This window comes from Meriones unguiculatus, chromosome 7 (assembly GCF_030254825.1).
Source record: "Meriones unguiculatus strain TT.TT164.6M chromosome 7, Bangor_MerUng_6.1, whole genome shotgun sequence".
Lineage (NCBI taxonomy): Eukaryota > Metazoa > Chordata > Mammalia > Rodentia > Muridae > Meriones > Meriones unguiculatus.
The window spans coordinates 94119735-94139122 of NC_083355.1; the positions used below are offsets into that span (position 1 = coordinate 94119735).

Below are 19388 nucleotides of genomic sequence, written 5' to 3' on the forward strand. Positions count from 1 at the left end.
CCTGTGGAGTAAATGCAGTAAATGCCTCATAGATTAGATTTGGAGTTCTGTACCTCTGAGGTCTAGCCAGGCTCAAAGGTGACCCTTTCTGGGTATGACAGGTGACCAATGGTTAGGCTCCCGTCCTTGCATTCAGGAAGCTCTGAGGACAGCTGCTTCAGGAAAAGGAGAGGAGCTGGCTGTGGGCCTGGTGATCACAAATCCAGCCGATGGGGGCTTAACCTGGACGACAAGCAAAGGCCTCGACACCCTCCGTTCTGCCAGGCCCCAAATCTTTTATCAAACAGTATGTGAAAAATAAAGTGCTTTATTGCTGAGGATCCCAGGACAGCTTCCAGACAGCTATGGAGGGCGCTGGACCTCAAGTCTCCTACCAAGTCCTTTTGGAGGATTTGTGAAAGGAGACAAAATATTGGGCCTTCAACATTTCAACTCCAGAAAAAGCAAGGAAGTGTGCTTTGGGGGAATGAGGGGTGGCTGGGAAGAAACGCCCAACTCCAGCTCAAGTCCAGTGCTTTCAGCGGTGCCCTGTGGGCACCAACACCACAAAACGGCCCCCATAAAACACTGGGACTGTGTGTCCTGTCTCTTTCTGGTTTACAGCCGCTAAAGGCACAGGATACCCTACTGAGCCCACCCATACTGAGCTCATCCCATGACTGGCTACCACGGCAGTGGCAGCCCACACATTCCTACCGTCTGAGAACTGAACAAAGGAGAAGGACCAGAAGCAGTAGCTGGTTCCCTGCCTGGAGGCAACCTCCCCTCTGCTCAGCTGTCCTCTCAAGCCCGCTGATAGGCTCAGAGCATGGGATGGGGTAGAAGAGGTACTGTGCCACCCACAGACAAAGGAGGGGTGGTCACGCCGCTTCTGCTAGCCCGGCCAAGAGCAGCTGGAGGGTCGGATGAAAGGACTGTCTTTTCTTGCCCCACTCCTCCCTGTACTCTTTCACAGCAGATCTTGGGAACTTGGGTGCATCTGGGATGCCCTGGCTCAATCCTGAACGGAGGGGAAGGCCACAGGGCCCTGTTCCGGGAGAGAGGGGAAAGGGCCCATGGCTAGACTGGGTGAGTCCATTCCCAACACACCCCAGGGGCCTCATCCTGACACACCCGCCAACCTTCTTACCAATCCCCGAGATGCCTGGGCTCTCCTGACTCAGGGTCACAAGAGGTGGGTATGCAGGCCGGATGGCCTCTCAGGTGAGCCCTAACACTTGCCCAGGCTGGGCAGGGGCAGGGCAAAGGGCAGAAGAAAGTAGTCTCTGATCCCTCTTCAGTATTCTTTGGCCTCTTGCAGCTGAGCCAGGTACTCTTCCTCTGGTGGGTTGTCTGCGCAGGCCCGGCCATTGTTGGGGGGGCGCACGGTGTGGTAGCGGCTCCAGTCCCCCTTACACAGGATCCATGGCAGCGTATCTACCTTGAAGTGCAGCTCAGGTGAAAAGTCGGTGCTGACCAGGTCGGGAGCTCCCGCACCTTTGCCGCGGGTCAGCAGCCGGCTGCCTTCGTCATAGCAGCAGTGCTGGGCAGCCAGTGTGCTGCTCTCGCCCGACAGCATGGAGCGCAGGCAGAAGCGTGCAGTGGGCTGGTAGATGTCCAGGCGCTCCCGTGGGCCACTGGCATCCCGCCACCGGAAGCTGCGGCCCCGAAGTTCATCCTGCAGGCTCACGGCACTGTACACAGCCTCCAGGGGGTACGCACACGGGCAACTGGGCAGGTCCTGGAGCACTTGGCTCAGGTACTTAGCTAGGAAGTCACTCTTGCAGTTCAGCCACTTCTCACAGCTGTCCACATCTGCGGAGGGCAAGGAGGCACGGGAGAGTGCTGGTCAGAGCTGCCTGCCAACCCCATGGGAGGGAGGAGGCTAATCAAGGTTGGTCGTGTGGAGAAAAAATCCAAACCCCAGCTGGGGCAAACGCACTGCCTGGGAAGGACTCGAGATAGATACAGAGCAGACAGGGGATACCCCACACCGTCCAGGCGCCTGAAGCAGGAAGCTACCTGTGGCTCAGAAGAGAGACTGGCTTAGGGCTGGTAGCCCCCTGTGGGACACTAGCATCACCTCTTTAGGTTCTGGATTGTGGTAGGGATCTTGGGATCATAAGAAGGGGCTGAGTTAAGTGGGGCTACGACAGCAACAAGTTTGGTTTTGTTTGTTTTTGTTCTATGAGGCAGGGACTCATACTCTAAGCCTCAGACTTGCTATGTAGCTAAGGATGACTTTGAACTTCTGATCCTCCTGTCTCCTTCTGCCAGGTGCTGAGATTACAGGTACACACTACCACGCCCTGCCGGGACTGAACCCGAGGCTCCACGAGTGCTAGGCAAGCTTTCTGCCAGCTCATCTGCCTCTCCAACCAGAGACGAAGTTTTGTCCTGTTTTGCATCGTATCCATTTTATGTGCATGGGCCTTTGCCTACATGTATGTCTGTGTGTCCCACATGTGCAGGGCCCCCGGAGGAGAGAATGGTATGTCAGATCCTCGGAGGCTAAAGTCCCCGTGTGGGTGCTGGAACTTGAACCATGGTCCTCTACAAGAGCAGCCAGTGCTCTTAACATCTCTCCAGTTCAAAGAGACATTTTTTTTTTCAACCAAGAAGTATTTCAGTGTTTTAGCTACTAGTTTGCTCTCCTCTCCTTTCTTCTCTCTCTCTTTCCCTGCGGCTCTAAAAGAAACAAGATCACATGTAGCCAAAGCTGCACCTTGAACCTTGAGCTAATCCAGTTGCTTCCATCTGCCAATCACTTTTTGGGTGGGAGTGGGTGGTTCAAGACTGAGTTTCTCAGTGTAACCCTGGCCCTGTAGACCAGGCTGGTCTCAAACTCAGACACATGCCCTACTTCTGCCTCCCAAGTGCTGCCACCACTGCCTGGCTGATTAATTCTTAAGTGCCTTTCTTAGGCCATGGGCCCTTGTTGCTCGGCTGTTCTAGGCTTCCTGTATCTCCCTATCTCTGCTGCCTCTTCCCCTCTCTCCCTGGCCAACTGCAGCCTCGGAGTGTGGCCACACGGAAAAGAAATCGACCCTCTCCTTTCAGCTCTCAGCTCTTCACACTCCACCCTGCAGTGTTGTGCTCTGGCAGGCCGCGTGTCCCCCATGAAACCCGACCTCTCTGAGGACACACGCCAGGCCTCTTCTAGGAAGGCTCAGCCTTGTCATAGGCCCAGGTACATGGCACAAGTTCAGGAAGCTTCCCTTTCGTTTTGCGGAACTTATACTCATGAGCCGTGCCTTCTGGGGGTGCAGATGAGGTGCAGGGACACAAACAGGGGTGTGCTGGCAAAGCACCAGCCCATGTCCTGCTGCCTACGAGGAGCAGCCCAAGATGTTGGAACCCTGGCTCATTCTGCTAAGCACCTCCCCCACCAGGCAGCAGAAACAGAAGCTCCCTCTTCTCTTTAACCTCAGTATCTCCTAGCTCTGGGGTCCCCATCACGACCCCCTTCCCGGTAGGAATCTGGAGCAGGACAAGGATACTTGGCTACCGTCCCTCCCACAAGAAGATGTGCTCACTGACTCCTGCTATACGGTGACACCCAGTCCTTCCAAGAGAGAGGGTCCCCAAGACCCAGCGGCAAGGTCTAATACCCTACTAACCTGGATCAAGCATATCCGTGGCATTGTGGGCTAGGGGCTGCCACCCCTCACTGGGAGAGCCCAGGGTGTGCTCCTCTTCGGTGCCTTTGGGAAGAGAGGAGGCCAGGCTGGTGGCGCCCCAGGGCACCTCTGTGCCCCCGATAGGGAAGCCCAGCCCTCACTAGGCTCTCGGTGCCCACAGCAGCTGGGACAGGCCTGGGACAGGACCACCATATTTGTGAGCTTCCCATAACCCTCTCTGAAGCCCACCCTTCCTACAAGTATCCCGTTTGCACATCCCCACAGACCCACGGCCACAGGGTGAGCCATATCAGCCAATCTGGTGCAGGGGCCGGAGCTCATCTTACCAGGACAGGGGGCTAGGTCGCAGACTCGGGACTCCGTGGCCGTGCAGGCATAGCCGCAGGCACGGGTTCTCTGCTGGTGGCCGCTGCTGCAGCTCCCACTGCAGGGAGACCAGGTGCTCCACTCTTCCTGAGGCTCATAGTCTGGGTTGAAGTAAGGGGCCAGGATGAGTGTACTCGGCCCCCCCTGCCCCCCACCGGGACACACTGTGGCAAATTAGCAAAAGGCACCCGTTTATTCCTGGCCAAGGCATGGAGCATAATCGGATCCCGGGCCCACCCCACCACCTCGGTTAGATGTCCTTGTGCAGGGAACAGCCTGTGCAAACCTATCAGGGAGTCCTGAAGAGACAGAACAAACTGTAACCACTCACTGTGACAGGAAGCCGCCTGGCCCTCTATCCGTGTAGCTTCTGGCACGTCCGTTTACATGTCTGAGCTAGTGTTTTAATGTCCATCAAAACCAAGAAAGGGTGCTCCACAGAGTGCTGTCTAGCGCACATAAAGCCCCGGGTTCCAGCCCCGGCACCAGGTATGGTGGTGAACAACTGTAATCCCAGCAGTGGAAACATGGGGAAGATGGATAAGAAGCTCAAGGTCACCCCTGAATCTATAGTGAGTTTGAAGCCAGTCTGGACCTCAGAATACTGTTGCTCAAATAATCGCTAAGAAGAGGAGGAGGCTGACATCAAGGGTGGCGCTCCTTGCCCAGGCCTGGGATTACTCCAGATCCTCCTGATTCCCTCTCCTGAATGAGGAAGCAGATCGGGACTTAGTCTCAATCCATGGCATCTCGACAGTTCAATAACAAGACCTTAGCACTCCGGGGAGAGTGAGTGAGCCTCTGTACCCAGAGGCGATGGGAAGTAGGACATGAAAAGCACAAATAGCTGGGCATCAGAGGTATAATCTATCACACGCTAACACTTTCTGTATGGATTCTTGGCACAGGTATGTGTGTGGCTTGGGTGCTCCTGTGCTTATTTATGTGGTGTTACACATGTTTGAGGGGGGTACCTGCGTGCTTGTGTGGTTAGGCCCAAGGTTGACATGGGGGTCTCACATAGTGACACAGGGCTCCTTGCTAAGCCCAGGGCTTATCTTTTCCAGCTAGTGTGGCCAGTCAGCTTGCTCCAGCCAGTCAGCTTGCTTCCAACATGCTGGGATTACAGGTAGGCTCTCACTCACCTGGCTTTTTTTTTTTTTTTTTTTTAAATTATTATTATCTTTTTCTTTTTTTCCTAAGAGTTGAACTCTGGTCTCCATACTTGCATTACAAGTGTTTCATCCCTTGAGCTGTCTCAACAAGCCCATCTGTTTTATTTTTGAGGCTGGGTCCCAAGGTAGCTAAGGCAGGCCCGGAACTCACTACCCAGCCCAGGCTGACCTCTAACCCTCAGTCTCCTGAATGCTGAGCCTGTGGTTATACACTACCATATACCTGGCTGCATAAAAGCTTGTTCATTTACTGTGACAACCAGCCCTGCGTCATTTAGACACAGTACTTTCTGTCTGAGAGAGGGCAGAACTGAGACACGGAGAGGTTGAGTGACTCTCTTGGGAACGCTCGGCTGAGAAACAGCAGGATCAGTAGCCAAACTCACAATCTAAACATGAGAGTCACTGTGAGTGGTAAAACTCAGGGTATTGTTCCGTGTTCTCAGAAACTGACAAACACGCATATTTATACTACTAGATAGCTTTTGCTTAGAGGATATCAGGGCTGTTGTGCAAGTCAAATGTTCCAGCAGTGGGAGTGGGGCAGAGGGGAGGGCCCTTAATTACTGCAACATCGCTTTTGATCTTACAGTGGTCTCTGCACAGGCCTAGGTGGCTAGCTTGCCCAGTTCCTTGCCCGGGAACCTCTTCTCATCCCTCCCTACTTTATTCCCACTCAATACCTAGTAGGGCCGCAGCTGGGGATGCCAAGCCAGACCACTCACCGTAACTGTCTGGTTCCTTGAAGTCCCGGTCCTGAGGACCCAACCAGCCATAGTCCCAGTTGTCTGTGGCCCCACTGGACCAAGGCTCTTCATCCTCATCCTCCTCAGTGCCCTCTTGGTCCTCATCCTCACCATATTCAGCAGCATAGTCTTTCTCTTCCTCCTCTGCTTCCCCCGGAGCTACTTCCTTGAGGCTGGTGGCTTCTTCTTCACCTTCCTGGTAGCCCCAAAAGAGGGGCCAGAAGAACTCCTGGGTGGGTAACCAGCTAGAGGCTCGCAGGGGCCAGAGACTGCTGGGCTCAGAAGGAAGGTCCATCTCCACCTCGGCCTGGGGGTCCTGTACCACCTCGATGGTCACCTGTGGGAAGGACAGACATGAGCCAGAGAGGGCAGACTCAGCACAGGACTCCAGAGAGGGGAAGATGAGTTTGAACCAGAAGCTAAGGCCCGCCCTTGCCACCAAGCCTGCTATCTTCCCTGCCTGACCTTGGCCTCTCAGGGAACAAAGGGCACCAGGTAGGACCATCGGTGGGTCAGAATCACCTGGATGTAGATGCACTGAGGGTGAATCCAGCAGGTGCCAGACCCAATGGTTTCCAAGAGAAGCTATTTGAATTCTACCACACATGGGCTGCCTGGCCTCAGGGACCAGAAACAGCCCAGAGCAGCGCAGGCTAGGCACGAGAGACCCTGATCCCCAGATCCTCCTCAGGAGTGTTCCAAGGGCACTAACCATGTAGATGAAACCACCACCATGAATATGGACTTTAAAAACATTATTCTCAGGTACTTCAAATAATAGGAAGTCACAGAACAAAAAAAATAAAATTGGGGGGGAGGGGAGGAATGGCAAAATATAAAGAAATTGAGCTGGGTGTAGTGGTATATGCCTTTAGTCCCAATACTTGGGAAGCAGAGGCAGGTGGATCTCTTTGAGTTTGAGGCCAGCCTGGACATAGAGCAAGTTCCAGGACAGCCAAGGCTACACAGAGAAACCCTGTCTCGAGAAACCAAAAGAAAAAGAAAGAAAAAGAACAAGAACAAAAACAAGAAAAAAGACAAGAAAAAGAAGGAAGGAAGAAGGAGGAGGAGAAGGAGGAGAAGAAGAAGAAATTTAAGTATCACCTGTATTACATCTCTTGCAATTTTTGTGTGTGTGTGTACATGATATTTTAATACAGGCCGACTGGTAGACTTTAAAACAATTGTAGAATGCACTTTTGCAGTCTTTCATTCTTTTGGTGAACGTACACCTGCTATCCTTGATGATTCAAGATAGGCCTAGCTTCCCTGAAACACACTTCTGAGGACTTTCCCGTGCTCCAGCCACCCCATTTCAAGCTGAACCTCTTTGCTACATGCAGTCAGGTTTTGGGCCCACAGGGAGGAGTTACCCCTGTAGGCCATTCCAGCAGGACTCCACCACATTCCAGGACCCACGGCAGTCTCAGGGACAGGGTGTACTCAGCCCTAAAGATAGCCCTACGGGGCTGCAGGCTTTATCCCCTGCTATATCCGGGGTCAAGACTTGGAAGCCAAAGAGACTTTCTAGAAAGTAGAGGGGCAGATTTTCTCCCCACTGTCTTCACACAACCAGCAGAAAAATAAGGATGAGGCTCAGGTGCCAGCCTAGGCCCTCTCCAGAGGTCCCCAGACAAATGACCCCTCTTAAGTCTCACCTGGATATTGGGATTTGGGGCACTCAAGTCTGTGTTGGCCAATCCTGGCAGCTTCTGCAGCTCCAGCAGCAAGGGTGTGTGTTCCAGGGTTCTGGCAGGGGTGGCTGTGCCCAGAGTCAGAGCTGCTGGCTCAGGGAGAGTCTGGCACCTGGGCTGACATGGTTCTGCCTGCAGATGGTCGTTGGGGAATCCTGGTGTTGCCTCCTTATCTTTGGGGGAGCTGAGAGCTGGGGCAGGTGAGGCCTGGGGAGACAGGGAATGAGGAATGACTAAGGTCAGGTCTGGCAGCAGGACCTCTGGGCCTGGCTGTACCACACACTCGCCTGTGACTGAGAACATCTTGAGTACGCGTTTGGAGAGTTTTCATGGTCCTAGTCGGTGGGCGGGGGTACAGCTATGCACAAAAAAATAGACTGTGTTCATGAAGTGGTCTTTTTTCAAGCCTCCCCTCACCCACACAGAGCTCTAGTGAACATTGGAACTTTCAGGGGAGGGTTTTCTCCTTCCATGACAATAATGCCCTTACCTCCTGAGCATCTTGCTGGCCAACGAAGCTTTTGACGGCAGAGGCCGCAAGAGGCGGGAATGCAGTACCCAGTCCAGCTTTACTCATTTTACAGAGGAAGAGGCTCAAAAAGAGGGAATCCACAACACTACCTCCAAAAGGCTGCTTTTAGCCCCCCAGCTCAGGTCCCTGCCCCCACCTACTCTATGTGGGTCCTGCCCAGGCCCCTCCCAACCTAGTCCCTGGTGCAGTATGGGACAATTGCTTCTAAAGAATCAGGTAAGAATGGGCCCAAAGGCCAGGTCCACTTTCTACCAAGGCCTTCAAAGAGGTTAGGGCCCTGCCAAGTGAGAATGAGAATTCCTATGTAAACGGAAGGTTAGAATTTTCTTAGTAGACATGTCCACAGAGGTACTGTGTAGCAGGCACTATTTGTGTGTGTGTGTATGTGTGTGTGTGTGTGCCCATGCATGTCTGTGGAGATTGGAGTACAACTTTGACTGTCATTCTTCAGATGCCATCTGCCTTTAAAATTTACTTTCTTTTCTTTTATTATGTATGGATGTATTGCCTGCCTCTGTCTCCCGAATGCTGGGATCAAAGGTGTGGGCCACCACGCCCTATAAGGCAGTTTACCAACTGAGCTAATACCCTAATCTCCCAGGCATTATTCTAAATACATCTGTCTATCTATCTATCTATCTATCTATCTATCTATCTATCTATCTATCATTTATGAATGAGGCAGTGTCTCCTGTGGCTGAGGCTGGCCTCGATCATCTAACCTTCCTGCGTCTGTTTTTATGTAGTGCCAGGGGTTGATCCCAGGGCTTTCCCTATGCTAGCTGAGCACTCCACTACCTGAGCCACACCCCCAGCCTTCTAAACACTCCGTTACGAATCGCATCTTCCTAACAGTATCTGCAGGTAGGTACCTGCTCCCATCCCCCCTTTACAGACAATAGCAATGAAGGTACAGAGAGGGCAGATGTCCTTCCTGAAGTCACGCCGATGTTTAGTGGTGGAGCCAGGATTTGAACTAGGCAGTCTGGGGCCAGGGTGCACCTTCTTTGCTATCATTCAATATGACTACAGGTTGAGGTCACCTTCCTGTCCCTTTCTCAGTCAAGCTGCTTAATCACTAGCTTTTTCTTTCTCTTATTCCAGAGTTGAAAATAGGGGGAGGGAGCGGGGGTGTTCTAGTGGCACCTAGTGGCCAAAGCCAGAAATGCTATGCAGAGAGACTTCTCAGGCCAGCAGCTACCAGCACTGAAATGACATAAAGCAGTAATTCTCCTCCATCAGCAGTAATCACCTGATGTGAACTCTGACCTTTGTATCCTCATCTACAACATGGGAACATGACAGAGAGCCTAGCCCTGACCCTGACCACATGCAGAACATGCCTTCTCACGCCTCCCAGCTCCCAAGGAGAAATAAAACCAGGGGAAACCTTGGCCTTGGGGTCCTAGCTCCCCAGGCCACCCTTCCTCCTCCATATACTCCAGGAGCCTCTTGCCCTGGAGAGCACCCCCTGAGGAAATTTGGGGGGGGTGGAGAGGGACAGAGAAGTCCTAAACAGGGGTCCTGACCCCAGGAGACACAGCAGGGACTGTTGTGTGGGAGTGGGAAAGGCGGGCAGCTAACGGAATGTCGTTGAGTTGGGAGCCCAGTGGGCAGCAGGAGCTCAGTCTTTTGTGGCACCTTTGGGACCTGGGGTGGTGCCCATACCTCTGTTACCCCCACAGAGGAAAGAACCGGGGTGTCTATCCATGAATTCCATCAGGCATCTGTGGATTTCAGGCTAGCTATGGACAGTTCTAGTTAGATTTTCCATTAGTGAAACACCCCAGGCTGGGGCTGGAGAGATGGCTAAGCAGTTAAGAGTGCTGGCTGCTCTTCCAGAGGACCCAGGTTCAACTTCTAGCACCCATATGGAAGCTCACAACTGTCTGTAATCTCAGTCCCAGGAGATTCTGATCTCTGAGGGTATCAGGTATACTTATGGTACACAGACATACATGCAGATGAAATACCCCCACCCATAAAATAATAATAATAGTAATGAAAAAGAAAAAGAAAGGAAGAAAAACCTTCAGTCTCCTGTACTCCTGGAAATAAGACTGGGAAGAACACGAGCAGAGCACCCAGAGTCGTGACCTTTAACCTCTGGTGCACCTGAGTACTCATGCCCTGGCTAAGCTCTGCTTGCTGGCTGTCACCTACTGCAACCAGAGGTTCCAACTGAGAGCACCTTCTGCAGAGGCAGGAAGTTGCCTTGTTTGTTCACTGCGTCCCCAGCTCCTCTCAGTGCCTGATAGCCTGTAGGAGCTCAGTAAGTCAACACCAAGTGAGTGAATGAACCAGCACAGAGGTGAATACGACCTTCCTCATGTTAGTGCTCTAGAGTTCGTGGAGGGGAAGGGGCTCTGGGAAGGTCTCAGAGGCTGCAATAACCACGTCATGACTCATGCATGACCACGCATACACACACGCAGGCACGCGCACACGCAGGATCATGTCAGTGACCCTTATGTGCAAACCCCCTTCTCATTCACAAGTTGCTTCCACGTTCTCCATCTTCTCTGCCAGTTGTTGCTGGAACCACATGATCTGGCCTGGGTCCACACAGCATGCACACTCTCCAGCCTCATTCTAGAATGGCTACGGAATCTGCCCTTCGGGAATTAGCATCCACCTGAGAGGGCTGCCAAGCCGGCCGCACCTTGTACTGAGGTGGTGACAATGGCTCCCAGGGAAGAGAGATTGTGTGTGCCCTTTAGCTGGGCACTTCATGTCTTAGCTGAGTCTGAGTACGCACTCCTACGTTGCCACGGAGGCAGGTTCTCATGGAAGATAAACTCCTCCTTTGAGGCCCTGGTCTGTTTAAGAATTTCTATCGGTTAAGGGGGCTGAAGAGATAACCAAGTTTGGTTCCCAGAACTCATGTAAGGCAGCTCAAAACCACTTGCAACTCCATCTCCAGAGACTCCCATGCCCTCATTCGGCCTTCAAGAACATCTGCAATCATGTACACAAAACCCACAGAGAAAGAATTAAAAATAAAATAATTTATTAAATAAATAACTTAATGAAAAAGAATATAATCTTTATAGAGTATCTAAGAGAAACCCTGTCTCTCAAAAAGCCAAAAAGAAGAAGAAGAGAGGGAAAAAAAGAAGAAAGAATAAAAGAATATAGAAAAAAGAAAGAAAAAAAATACTGTCTAGCTGGGAGGTGGTGATGCACACTTTTAGTCTCAGCACTCAAGAGGCAGAGGCAGAGGCAGAGGCAGGTGGATCACTGTGAGTTCAAGGCCAGCCTGGTCTACATAGTGAGTTCCAGGACAGCCAGGACTACACAGAGAAACTCTGTCTCAAGTAACAAAAAAGAAGAAAGAGAAGAAGAAAAGAATATCTTGTCTATAACTAGGTATTGTAGCACACACCCCTAATCGCAGCACTTGGGAGACTGGGGTAAGAGAATCATGGGCTCAAGGATAATCTGGAGCACATGGTGAGTCTCCTTCTTTCTAAGACTGCTTCTCTTATCTGTTAAGTTCCTGTGTGGCTCTCCTAGCACACATTCAAAATACATAACTCCATTCTCTTGGTAGTCAATTTCAAACCTTTCTCTTTCTGTCTCTGCTGCATGTTTTCTCTCTCTCTCTCTCTCTCTCTCTCTCTCTCTCTCTCTCTCTCTTTCTCTAAACACACACACACACACACTCCCTGGCTTGGCCAGGCAGCACCCATCCAAGTGCTTCCAGATGGAATCAGTATTCTGACCCCTTTCCCTACAACAAGGCCAAACCTGCCCACTGGCCTCTTTCTACCCTTCTACCGCCTCTGTGCCTCACGGATGGATCAGGAGCTTGTTCCATACCAGAATCTGGTCTCGGGTGTAGGTCACTGTTGTCCCTCTTTGAAGCCCAGCTGCTAAGACCCAGGCCCCTTCGCACAGAGCCTGACTATCCACTCAAGTGCTTTGGCCTCGAAGGTCTAGACACTCAACCATGGGCCCATGGGTAGGGGCATGGGACTGGATTCCCTGTCTCTGCTCTCCTCCCAGTAAGTACAGATTGTTCTACTACCCACCCGGGCACCCGGTGGAGACCTCAAAGCTCCTCAGCATCATTTGAGCACCGCTGGCAAAGCAGCTCTGTTCTCAGCACAGGCCAGGCCTCACGGTGTGCCTTGCAGGGCCTACGTGGATTGACTGCCCTGCTCTTGCTGTTGTGAGATTCAAGGCTCACAGCTATGCAGCCAGGCCTGCAGGGCAACTCCCTGGACTGGGTTCCTGAATCCCCACGTCTACCCTTTGGGCAGGTCCTACCATCAATCACTCATCGCCTCACAGAGGAGGCTCCAGTGATCAGAAAGGTGGAGCCTTTTACCCAGCCGTGGATGGAGAGGGTTCAGGCAGGGGTCTGCCCTCTGAACTTTAGTGCCTTGCTGACTCCGGATGGGGGCTGTACCTCAGGGGTGCTGCCTGCTCTTCCACAGTGCTGAATGAACAAGACGCCAGGACATAACCTCCTTTTATGTCTCCTGTCCCTTTTGATCGTATAATAATAATAGTTGTTGTTATTGTTATTATCTGGAGAGAGGGTCTCATGTAGTCTAGGTAGACCTTAAACTCAATATATAGTTAAAAAAAAAATGTTGCATTTTTGATCCTCCTGCCTTTACTTCCAAAGTCCTAGGATTACAGGTTTGCAGTGCTAGAGATGAAATCTAGAGTTTTGTACATACTAAGCACAAATTCTACCAACTGAGCGACATCTCCAGGCCTGCTTTTGATGCCCCCCCTTTTTGGCGGGTGTGTGTGTGTGTGTGTGTTTGAGACAGGGTTTTTCTATATAGCCTTGGCTATCCTGGAACTTGCTCTGTAGACCAGGCTGCCTCTCCCTCACAAATTTGGGATTAAAGGCGTGCACCACCACTGCCTGGCCTGCTTTTGACTCTGCTTTTGCCTTCCTAGAGGGGGAAGGAACAAGGAACCAATTAGATTAGGCAGCAGAGATCCAGAGAGCTTGGGCTACTAAGCATCCAGGTCCCCAGCCCCTCATCCCTGTGCCTTTTTTTTTCTCCCTTAACCATCACTTTTTTGTCCCTCACTGAGAGAGAGAGTGGTCTGGAGGGACAAGAAGGCCCAGGGAGGTGGGCAGCTCCAGGAGGAGGCTGCCAACCAAGACAAGCCCTAGGCTTGGTACTACATAGGCCCCACATAGCCCCCTCCCTGACCAGTCAGGATGGAAAGGCCCCAGGCACAGAAGGGTCCCCTCTAGGAAAACACCCACATCTCCAGGCTGCCCACTCCAGCCATACCTGGGACCTTCCGACCCCCTCCCGGCTCCTCCTGCCGGCTGGCCCTGCTTTCCTGCCATTTTACAGACAGGAGATGAAAAGTGTGGGGTGCTGACCAAGCACCTTCCTGGTACATGACAGTGCAGGTCTGGTCGCGACTCCCAACGTCCTTCCTCTGTACCCAGTTCTCTGTCGGCCCAACCCTTCAAAGTGTTCCCTACCGAGGTTATAAGATCCCCGCTGCTGGGTGAATTTCCGGCGCCTACATCTTGGGGGTGGGGGGTGGGGTGGCACCCTCAAGGCCTCAGAGCCCAGAAGAGCTGTCCTCATTTCTCTCTCTCTATCCTGTCCCCTTCTCCTCTCTTAACTTCCTCACACCTTCCCAGGCAGAGCCGATGGGTGCCAAGGTGAGGTGCCCAGGGGCACAAGGTTGACTTTGGACTCTGGCTCTTCACATACTAACTGTGGGTTTGCTACCGGACCCCCATATCCATTTCTGTGTCCCCACATGGGAATAAGACAACATAGAAAAGAGGTTAGTCTCAGTGGGTCTCTGCGTGGCATTTGGGTCTCACTGGGACAGGAGGCAGAGCCGTGTCATACGGTGCCTGTCTAGCTTTCAACACACGTGGCCTCTGCCCTTGGGAGTGAGTGATTGCAACTTTGACTCCAGAGGTTCCTTACCTGGTGCTCCAGTTTACAGAATGGATCCTTGAACCCATTTTACCGTGGACGTGGACTGAGGCTCAGTGTCAGGCCCACAGGAGTCAAAGGTGTCACAGTCTTCTCATTGTTGGGATTTCAGGGGTGTTCAACCACATCCCGCTCAGAGGCTTCTGGGTTTGTCTGAAGTGGGTTTCTCAACAATGGTCGGGGGGGGGGCCCAGGTGTGGTGGCACACATCTGCGACCCCAGCAGTCGGGAGGCTTGGGCAGGACTGTCATCAGTTTAAGGCCAGTCTGGGCTAACTAGTAAGTTCCAGGCCAGCCTAGACTTTCGGATAAGAGCTCGTCTCAAAAAACAAAACAAAAAAAACAACCCCCATCCCTGCCCCTCTGGAAATAACCACAACCACACCAAACAAAGTAAAACAATGCAGGCATGGGGTGGGGTGTGCTTCTCTCATGAATCAATTTGGCATCAGATAAGCAGCCTGGGACATGCCATGTAAAGATGTGTCAAGCTTTCTGGAACAACTCTTCCTTCATGGCCCACCTTGCTCCCATCTGATTGGGTTTTTGTTGTTGTAGACAGAATCTTGCCATATAGCCAAGAATGATCTTGAATTTGTGATTCCCCTGCCTCAGTTTCCCTAGTTGTGGGTGGGGTGGGGGAGGCTTGGGTGCAGAGGTCGGAGAAGCCGTCCTGCAGCTGGTGTCGCTCGCTGGTCGCTGGGGAAGGCCCAGCTCCCACTGGCAGACCATTGGGTTGGGGCTTCACAGCAAGCGGTTTTAGTTATGTGACTCCACTGAAGAACCAGGTTACTGGGTGGGTTAGTTATTTCTGATTTAACAACCTGGTCCCAGAGATAGCTGTCTGCATTTTTTTCAATAGGATCCTTGAATTGAAATCACAGATTTTGGAAACCAATGTGACCCTACAGGTGATATAGCCCCTCTTTTACTTTTCAATTATTTATTATGATTATTTATTTATTGGTTTTTCAAACGTGGTTTTTCCATGTATACTTGGCTATACTAGAAATCACTCTGTAGACCAGGCTTGCTTTAACTCAACAATCCACCTGCCTCAGCCTCCTGAGTGCTGGGATCAAAGGCATGTGCTACCATTGGGCATATTTTTGACATTTTTTGAGTCGGGGTCATATTATGTAGCCCTGGCTGGCCTAGGACTATACAAACCAAGTTGGTCTTGAGCTTGGGGCAATCTTTCTACCTCCATGTCCTGAGTCTGAGGATTATAGGTATGCACAGCCATAACTAGCAAGCTCCCTCTTTTAAATGTGAGGAAAGTATCTGAAGTAAGCCATATGCTCAATGACACTCTGGAGTAGACCTCTAGGCCCTGAGCTTCACGTCTGTTGTTTACTTTCAGGCCACTAATTGGTGTTTAGGGTTTCTATTATTGTTCTGAGGTAGGGTCTCACTATGTAGCTCTGGCTAGCCCGGACCCAGAACTCACAGATATCTGCCTGTCTCTGCCTCCTGAGTGCTGAGATTAAAGTTGTGTGCTGCCATACACAGCTGGGCTTAGGTGTTTTTTTTTGTTTTGTTTTGTTTTGTTTTGTTTTGTTTTGTTTTTTGTAAGGCTATGCCAGGGCTCTTTCTCTCATACTAAAACCTACTAAAAAGAATTACAGCATGAAGGGATGGGCATTAAAATAGCTATTAATGCCAAGTGAACAGAAATAAGGCCAATTTATTTTTTATTAATTTTATTTTATTCTGAGACAGGGCCTCTCAGGCCAGGCTGGCCTCAAACTTGGCATGTAGCTGACAATGACCTTAAGCTTCTCATCTTCATGCCTAAAGCTCCCCAGCACTGGGATTCTAAGCCTGTGTCACCCACGCCCTACCTAGCCAATTTAATTTGATCACTATCATTATCCTCAGGTCAATATTGAGACTGACTAACAGCCTCTGATCTCTCTCTCTCTCTCTTTCTCTCTCTCTCTCTCTGTTTGCTTTGTTGTTGTTACAGTAGTTGTTTCTAGTTATCTCTTGTTTTGTTTCTTTTTCTTTGAGACAAATGGGTCTAGACTAGCCAGAGACTTTACATAGTACATTTTGGCCTGAAACACATGAATCCCCTGCTTCAGACTCTTGAATGCTGGAATTACAGGTGTTCAACAGTACATCCAGATCAGAAACCCCTGCATTTGTTTCTCAACAATGGCCAGGTGGATGTGTGTCCCTCAGGGAACATTAGGCAGCATCTGGCCCCATGGCATTGGCTAGGAACAGTGATAAGCATCTTACAAAGCACAGGACAGCTGCCCTCAGGACTACAAATTCCAGGCCCCAGAATGACAGCAGCTCAGCCCTGTAATTTACAGGACGCATTCCTATCAAGGGAAAGCTGGGAACTTGAGGAGAGAGGAAAAAAAAAATGTCTTAGGGGTGACAATGGTTTGTGATACTGAAGGGCCATAGGACATAAGCTTAAGGGCGCTTCCCATCCTCTGGAGGGTTTCAGGAGTTGGGACTATATGGCCCAAACTCCTCCTACCCAAGTTTAGCCTTCACCATCTCCGGTTTCCTACAGGTCCTGGTCCCCAATTTCCCCATCTTGGAGATGGAGGTCTTCCTCCAGAACAGCTCTGGGCAAGAAGGACCCATCAGACAGGCTCTTGCATACAAACAAGCCCCCATGGAAATGCGGATGGGTAGTGTCCGCTGTCACCTTGAGGGAAGGGCTTCAGGCTGGACCGCAGAGATTGACCCCTGTCCTTTCTAACACAGCCAAGCACTCCCCTTGCTCACCTTTGCCGAAAGGTCATAGTCTGGCTGACAGCTCACACCCAGCAAGGTGTGACTGCTTCCAGCCTGCCTCACCTCCCAGTGGAAATCTCGAACCTTTGGCTGGTCAGAGTTTAGAGTTAAGCGGCTGCCACAGGGGGATCGCCTGGCAGCCACAGGCCACCAGTCCACAGAGCTCTGGAGTCTCCCCTCTCCACCCTGGCATGACTTCTCAGGACGGCGTGGCTGCAGGTGAGGTTCGCCCCGGGCCAGGAAGAGGTGCACAGGACTCAGGAAGCCGGGCCACCGCTGAGCGGGCACCAAAGTCAACTTTTTCCTCTGCAGCCCGCACGTTACAGCGTCGCCAGGGCCACGCGTGGGGAGTGGAAACTCCTGCAGGTTCAGTGCACCTGGCCATCGTGCGGCGCCCACCCCGCCCTGGGTGGCCCCAGCCCCGCTCATCACTCACCTCCGCCATCCTCAAGTGGCCCCCGGGACCCCGCTTCCTCAGGGGGAGCCCTCGGCCGGCGGCCAGCAGCGCGGCCAGCAGCATCAAGGCGCGCGGGAGCGGCGCTCGGCAGGGCGGTGGCCGCATCGTCCCTCTGCACAGGCTGCTGTGCCGGGGCCGCCTGGCTCGGGAGCGCGTTCGCGCCCCGCCTCGCCTCTTTCAGGGGCGGGAGCGAGGGCTGCGGCGCAGGCCCCGTCCGGCCGCGCGGGGGACCTCGCGAGGGGCGGCGGGAGTGCGCGGTCGGGGGCGCGCGGCCGGGGAGCATGGGTCTGCGAGCGGGGTCAGCGGCCCTCGTGTGTTCCCCCTACCCCCGGCCCCCACCCCAATCCCTCCCCGAGGGGCCCCTCGGCGCTCACGGACTCGTCCGGGCCCCGCGGGTGGCTCCTTTGATCTGGCGGCCTCCCCCGCCCCCAGTCCCCCGCCGCTGTCGCCGTCGCGGCCCCAAGCGAATTCCTGTCCCGGCAAAGTTGCCGCCCGGCGCTTGTGCGGCCCCGCGCGGCCGCTGCGGAGGGGCGGGGAGGCTGCGGCGCCACAGTAGCGCTCCCCGACGGCGCGGCTGGCGGCTACGCGAGCGGCACGGGTCTCTGGGACCCAGGCAAAGCTGTGCGTGCAGCGAGGTAGGTAGGTTCGCCAGGCGGCTTTGCAGGGTCCCGGCGTTGCCTGGGACCGGGAACCCGCCGCACTGCTCTTAGGACTGTCAAAACCAGGAGACCACACAAGCCACAGCCCCTCCTAGGGCAGCGGGTGGGTGGGGTGGGGGAGGCTTGGGTGCAGAGGTCGGAGAAGCCGTCCTGCAGCTGGTGTCGCTCGCTGATCGCTGGGGAAGGCCCAGCTCCCACTGGCAGACCGTTGGGTTGGGGCTTCACAGCAAGCAGCAGAGCGGCGACGTCTGAGCAATTAGGACCCCAGAGTTGAGGCACAGCCCTGGAATCCTAACGATCCGGGTGGGGCGATGCGTTTAGGACGGAGGATGCAATCAAGGGGATGCCCACCTGGGAGGGACGCAGGAGGGAGCCTGGAAGCGAATCTGGTGGCCGTGGAGAGGGTGGCCAGTATGCCAGCTGCGCTCAGGAGTGGCTGGAGCCGAATGAAACTCTGAGCCTCACTGGGTTTTGTTGTTTCGAAGTTACTCCTGTTCTCCATGGCAGCAGAACCGAATGGTTGTGACCCCGGCTTGACAACCTGAGTCCGAGGTCGGCCAATGAGCTGTAACACTGGCAATTTCGCATGAACCAACTAAGAAGGTGCCTGCCTGATACATGATAAATACTGAAATGTTAGCCAACAGAATCCTAGGCCCTGAGTGGCTTCTAATAAAGCTGCATTTACTAGACAAGAATTTTTCTGGTATAAATACTTACACATCTACCCCAGATGTTTTGCCTTGCAGCCATCCTTTTGACAGATGAAATGCGACTTTGAAGATAGTTTGTTCATTCATTCACTCGTTCATTCATATTTGTCTCCATGCCAATAACTGCTACTCCGCTCCACGCCCCTCCCCCTGGTCTGGACTGTCTGAATAGCCAAAGGGATCTTGCTGTGTCTGTCTAGTCTTGTTCTCACATTTTTCCCACCCTTTACTGCCATGAAACCGACATCTTTTCTAATTTTGACCAATTTCACTGAGGCACAGTTTGATATAATAAAATATACCCATTTTTTTTAGGGGCTGGGGAGATGGCTCGGTGGTGAAGAGAACACTGGCTGTCCTGGAACTCACAGAGACCCACCTGATCTGGCTTTCAGGTGCAAGGAATAAAGGCATAGACTACCATGCCTGGATTTACAGTGGTTTGAATGAGAATGGTCCCTGTAAGCACGTATGTTTGAATAGTTGGTTCTCAGCTGATAGAACTGTTTGGGAAGAATTAGGAGGCGTGGCTTGTTGGAAGAGGTGTGTCACTGTCGAGGGTTCTGAAGTTTCAAAAGACTCAAGGAATTCCCAGTGTGCCTTCTGCTTCCTGTTTGTGGATTGGGATGAGATCTCTCAGTTACTGCTCCAGCAGCATGCTGGCCTGTCTTCTGCTATGTGCTCTGCCAGGATGGTGGTAGACTCCCATTCCTCTGAAACTGGAAGTT

The 19388-nt window shown here is 52.6% G+C and overlaps 1 protein-coding gene across 3 annotated transcripts; it reads right to left on the bottom strand.

Moving 5' to 3' along the window:
• Positions 1 to 296: 296 nt before the first annotated feature.
• Ism2 (isthmin 2) lies at positions 297 to 17414 on the bottom strand. 3 transcript variants are annotated; one of them, XM_021653365.2, is made up of 6 exons: positions 17268 to 17414; positions 7566 to 7808; positions 5887 to 6244; positions 3947 to 4087; positions 3600 to 3683; positions 297 to 1794 (listed from the first exon to the last, which is right to left on the bottom strand). In XM_021653365.2, the coding sequence occupies exons 1-6, from the start codon at positions 17391 to 17393 to the stop codon at positions 1277 to 1279; spliced, it is 1470 nt and encodes a 489-aa protein (XP_021509040.1). In that variant the 5' UTR covers positions 17394 to 17414; the 3' UTR covers positions 297 to 1276. The 3 variants fall into 3 exon arrangements, with proteins under 3 accessions (XP_021509040.1, XP_060243906.1, XP_060243907.1); XM_060387923.1 differs by lacking the exon at positions 3600 to 3683; XM_060387924.1 differs by lacking the exons at positions 3600 to 3683; positions 3947 to 4087.
• Positions 17415 to 19388: the final 1974 nt, after the last annotated feature.

Bases quoted from the DNA above. Each gene is read 5' to 3' on its own strand.
- Ism2 (XM_021653365.2), bottom strand. From the start codon at position 17,393: ATGCGGCCACCGCCCTGCCGAGCGCCGCTCCCGCGCGCCTTGATGCTG. The intron at 4,088-5,886 runs GTGAGTGGTCTG...ACTTCAACCCAG, and splicing joins CAAGGAACCAGACAGTTACG to ACTATGAGCCTCAGGAAGAG. The intron at 1,795-3,599 runs GTTAGTAGGGTA...TGCCCTCCGCAG, and splicing joins CACGGATATGCTTGATCCAG to ATGTGGACAGCTGTGAGAAG.